Raw genomic sequence first — 5146 nt, forward strand, 5'->3', positions numbered from 1 at the left:
CTGTGAGGAAACTAGCTCTCCCAAAAATCGCCAGAAGTCGTTAGATGACGCATGACGCACAATATGCAATTCTGAGAAGTAACATTTGTGCGCGAATACAAAGTTCTGATATTTTGCCCGCAAATACAAAGTTTTAATATTTTGCTGTTATCTAGTCAGACTGGCCGCGCAGCCGCTGTGTGAATGGAGATGAGACGATGACAGCCCTCGCTCAGCTCTCGTGAGATCGGTTGTAACGTGAACTGCAGAAAGGGATATGTGAGATGCTTTTTCAGTGCTTTGTCAACACAATAATCCACCAAATGACAAAAAACATCAGAAATGTCCAGGAGAAATTAGCTTTCGAGGACGCTACTGCGCTATCAATAAAAGAGCTTAGCTACTGAAAAGTTACTTGGTTTTGTAAATAGCGACGTTACAGTCAAGCTACTGGCAAATGTAGTTAAGCTAGTAGCGTCGCTATCAGTATATCAACCGAATAACCACTACATCACATGTTTAAGAACTGTGGCCAGGGTGTTGATGTCAATCAAACAGTCAAAGAGGGTTATTTCATTTTTACTACAAATTATTTTTGAATGTTAAGATTTGGGTCTGCTGTTGTGGTTGGCATAAGAAAAACTATGTTAAATGTAACGGTAAAAAAACATTGTTAAATGTAACAATAGAAAAACATTGTAAAATGTAACGGTACAAAAATAGACAGTTTAATCTGTTACTCCAGCCAACTTCCACAATCCCAAGTCTCTATCGGTCACAAGGAGTCCACTGGTCACTCTAGACAAGATGACATCACAATCCTGAGAGTCCACTGGTCACTCTAGACAAGATGACATCACAATCCTGAGATTCCACTGGTCACTCTAGACAAGATGACATCACAATCCTGAGAGTCCACTGGTCAATATCTAGAGAATGACATCACAACAAAGCCTTACTTTAGTGTGTGTGTGTAGTGTGTGTGTGTGTGTAGTGTTGGTCAGTAGTATTTAAAGCCTTACTTTAGTGTGTGTGTGTGTAGTGTGTGTGTGTGTGTGTGTGTGTGTAGTGTGTGTGTAGTGTGTGTGTAGTGTGTGTGTGTGTAGTGTGTGTGTAGTGTGTGTGTGTGTGTAGTGTGTGTGTAGTGTGTGTGTAGTGTGTGTGTGTAGTGTGTGTGTGTGTAGTGTGTGTGTAGTGTGTGTGTGTGTGTATTTAAAGCCTTACTTTAGCGTGTCCAGTCTGTAGTGGGGGTTGGTCAGTAGCTCTCCCAGCCACACCTCTCCTGCGTTAGCCTGGAGTAGAGCGAGTTCTCTCAGGTGCAGCGGGTTTGATCTGAGGGCCGCCACCAAACACACACACCCGGCCTCTCCGATGCCACACTCATTCAGTCTGCAGGAAGAGGAAGAAACACACACATACACATAAAACACACACACACACACACGTTAAACACACACACACACACGTTAAACACACACACACACACACACACACACATAAAACACACACACACACACACATAAAACACACACACACACACGTTAAACACACACACACACACACACACACACACACATGAAACACACACACACACACACATAAAACACACACACACACATAAAACACACACACACACACATAAAACACACACACACACACACACACATAAACACACACACACACACATAAAACACACACACACACACACACACACACACATAAAACACACACACACACATAAAACACACACACACACACGGTGAACACACAATTCTGTGAGCATCTAGACTCCAGATCTCCAGTTCACAGTGCAGTTCTTTAAGGAATTCTGTGAGCATCTAACCTCAAGGTCTCCAGTTCACAGTGCAGTTCTTTAAGGAATTCTGTGAGCATCTAACCTCAAGGTCTCCAGTTCACAGTGCAGTTCTTTAAGGAATTCTGTGAGCATCTAACCTCAAGGTCTCCAGTTCACAGTGCAGTTCTTTAAGGAATTCTGTGAGCATCTAACCTCAAGGTCTCCAGTTTGCAGTGCGGTTCTCTGAGGAACTGAGCGAGCGCTTTCACTCCGGCGTCTCCCGGGTCGTTGGCGCTCAGGTTGAGCTCTCTCAGGTGGGAGGGGTTTGATCTGAAGGCCACGCCCAATGCCACAAACCCCGCCTCTCCTATCCAGCAATTCCTCATCCTGTGGTAAACAGCAGTGAGCAAAAAAAACGGGAGGGTTCAGAGGAAGGCACAAGACATTTGATTGGTTAGTGATTGAATGAGATTGGTTAGGAGTTGACTATGATTGGTTAGGAGTTGACTATGATTGGTCAGGGATTGAATGGGATTGGTTAGGAGTTGACTATGATTGGTCAGGGATTGAATGGGATTGGTTAGGAGTTGACTATGATTGTTTAGCGAGTGACTGCGAGTGGTTAGAAGTTTAATAAATTGGTCATAGGGTGACTGTGATTGGTTAGAAGTTGAATATGGTTGATTAGATGTTGGCTGGGATTGGCCAGTGATTGAATATGATTGTTTGGATGTTGAATGGGATTGGATTGAGGGTAAATGGGTTTGGAGAGTAATGGTAATGTAGTATGCTATGCTAATGCTAATATGCTATGCTAATGCTAATATACTATGCTAATGCTAATATAGTATGCTATCCTAATGCTTATATAGTATGTAAATGCTCATGTAGTATGCTATGCTAATACGGTATGCTATGCTAATGCAGTATGTGCTATGCTAATGCTAATATAACTCCTGGTCCTGACCAGAGTTTCTCCAGTCTGCAGCGAGGGTCCTTGATGGCGGCGGCGAGGCCCAGGGCTCCTGCGTCACCGAGCTCATTGAAGTTCAGGGACAGCTTCCTGATCACAGAGGGGTGGGAGACCAGAGCAGCGCTTAGCGCAGAGAAGGCCTCTGCACCAATCACACAGTAGGACAGTCTGATCACGCACACACACATACACACACACACAAGAGCATGTATTACACAGTAGGACAGTCTGATCACGCACACACACACACACACACACACAAGAGCATGTATTACACATTAGGACAGTCTGATAACACACACACACAAACACACACACACACACACACAGTAAGAGAATGAACCCGATTGTGTTGAGTGAGTTCTCTAAGACAGAGCTGGAGAACAAACCTGCAGTGTTAGGCTACTTTGAAAGCATTGCTATGCAGTGTTAGGCTACTATGAAAGCATTGCTAAGCAGTGTTAGGCTACTATGAAAGCATTGCTAAGTATGTTACAAGCTGATCAAATTCACAATGTACAAGTAATATATAAAAATATATACTACAAAATGCCACTTAATTAGTTTAATGTAAAAGTGCCTACTTATTCACAGTGTGCATAGTGGGGTATTTCAAGAAAGAATTGGAACTGTGAGTCAGTAGTTAACTAGACAACAAATGGCAAAAAAGTAGTTTAACTACTGCAATCACTATGCAAATAGGAATGTAGTTGAACTACTAGTTTAATTAAATAAATAAATAAATCACTACTCCCCGACACTGCTAACACGATCATTTTGAGATTGCAAAACAGGTTCTATAAGAGAACTAACTGGATTATGTTCTGATTGCATAGAGGGTTCTATAAGATAACTAACTGGATTATGTTCTGATTGCATAGAAGGTTCTATAAGAGAACTAACTTGAGATTGCAGAGAGGGTTCTATAAGAGAACTAACTGGATTATGTTCTGATTGCATAGAGGGTTCTATAAGAGAACTAACTTGAGATTGCAGAGAGGGTTCTATAAGAGAACTAACTTGATTATGTTCTGATTGCATAGAGGGTTCTATAAGATAACTAACTGGATTATGTTCTGATTGCATAGAGGGTTCTATAAGAGAACTAACTTGATTATGTTCTGATTGCATAGAGGGTTCTATAAGAGAACTAACTGGATTATGTTCTGATTGCAGAGAGGGTTCTATAAGAGAACTAACTTGATTATGTTCTGATTGCATAGAGGGTTCTATAAGAGAACTAACTGGATTATGTTCTGATTGCAGAGAGGGTTCTATAAGAGAACTAACTGAGGGTTCTATAAGAGAACTAACTGGATTATGTTCTGATTGCATAGAGGGTTCTATAAGAGAACTAACTGGATTATGTTGAGATTGCAGAGAGGGTTCTATTAGAGAACTAACTGAGGGTTCTATAAGAGAACTAACTGGATTATGTTGAGATTGCAGAGCGGGTTCTATAAGAGAACTAACTGAGGGTTCTATAAGAGAACTAACTTGATGATGTTGAGATTGCAGAGCGGGTTCTCCAGCAGCGCTGACATCTGCAGGACTCCGCCCCTCCCAGGCTGGTTTCCTGCGAGGTTTATCTCTCTGAGGTGGGAGGGGTTTGAGGTGAAAGCGGAGAACAGCGCCCCCACACCTTCCTCTCTGGCACTGCAGAAGACTAAGCTGTGGCGGGGCAGACACAACAGTCAGACAGTGCCAGTCTAACTCACTCTAGTGTCTCTATATAAACACAGGGCTAACTCACTCTACTCTCTATATAACCCACCCTTGTCTCTCTGTAGCGAAGGGAGAGCGTGGTCACCCCACCCGGACTCGAACCCCGGGTCTACAGGGTGCCAAAGATGCGCTCTGACCGCCACACCAAAGAGCCCGGCTCAATGGCATGGCAGCCAGAGCACATATTCACCTGTAGGGACGATCACATCGTCACACTGCCCTCACCTTCGGGAAGCGCACACAGACATCCCTCACGCATACACCAATCATGCTTCTCCCATCCAGAGCACCCCACACACAAGTGCTTCACCCAACCATGGGGTCCTTCACACGGTGCTTCACCCAACCATGGGGTCCTTCACACAGGGTCAACATTCCTGGGGGTCCCTCACACAATGTCGTCTTTTAGTGAAGGCACAAAGACAGCAGGGAGACCAGGCTGTGTAGTTGGTAAATTTATTTTACCTCCTCCATGTGCATAATCCACAATGAAAAATATGTAAACAAAATTACTGATATAAATGAAAACAAAAAGATATTTAGAAATGGTATTTGTACAATCAATAGTACAAAGTTGTATACCAGTTCCCTATACTGAGGCAGTGCGCAAACATCAGCCTCACACTTCTGGAATCCTTACAGCGGCGCATTAACTAGCTCACCAACAAACTCTT

General features: G+C 43.2%; 1 protein-coding gene across 1 annotated transcript in view; it reads right to left on the reverse strand.

The window, feature by feature from the left end:
- Positions 1–542: 542 nt before the first annotated feature.
- Positions 543–5146, reverse strand: part of LOC116219800 (ribonuclease inhibitor-like) — a 6649-nt gene continuing 2045 nt past the window's right edge. Inside the window, exons 4-8 of the mRNA XM_031563740.1 lie at positions 4245–4418; positions 2742–2915; positions 1988–2161; positions 1204–1368; positions 543–908 (exon numbers count right to left, since the gene is read on the reverse strand). Coding sequence (XP_031419600.1) covers positions 902–908; positions 1204–1368; positions 1988–2161; positions 2742–2915; positions 4245–4418 — 694 coding nt within the window. The 3' untranslated portion in view covers positions 543–901. The remainder of the gene's footprint in view (positions 909–1203; positions 1369–1987; positions 2162–2741; positions 2916–4244; positions 4419–5146) is intronic.

The sequence above is a fragment of the Clupea harengus genome, chromosome 26, assembly GCF_900700415.2.
Source record: "Clupea harengus chromosome 26, Ch_v2.0.2, whole genome shotgun sequence".
NCBI lineage: Eukaryota > Metazoa > Chordata > Actinopteri > Clupeiformes > Clupeidae > Clupea > Clupea harengus.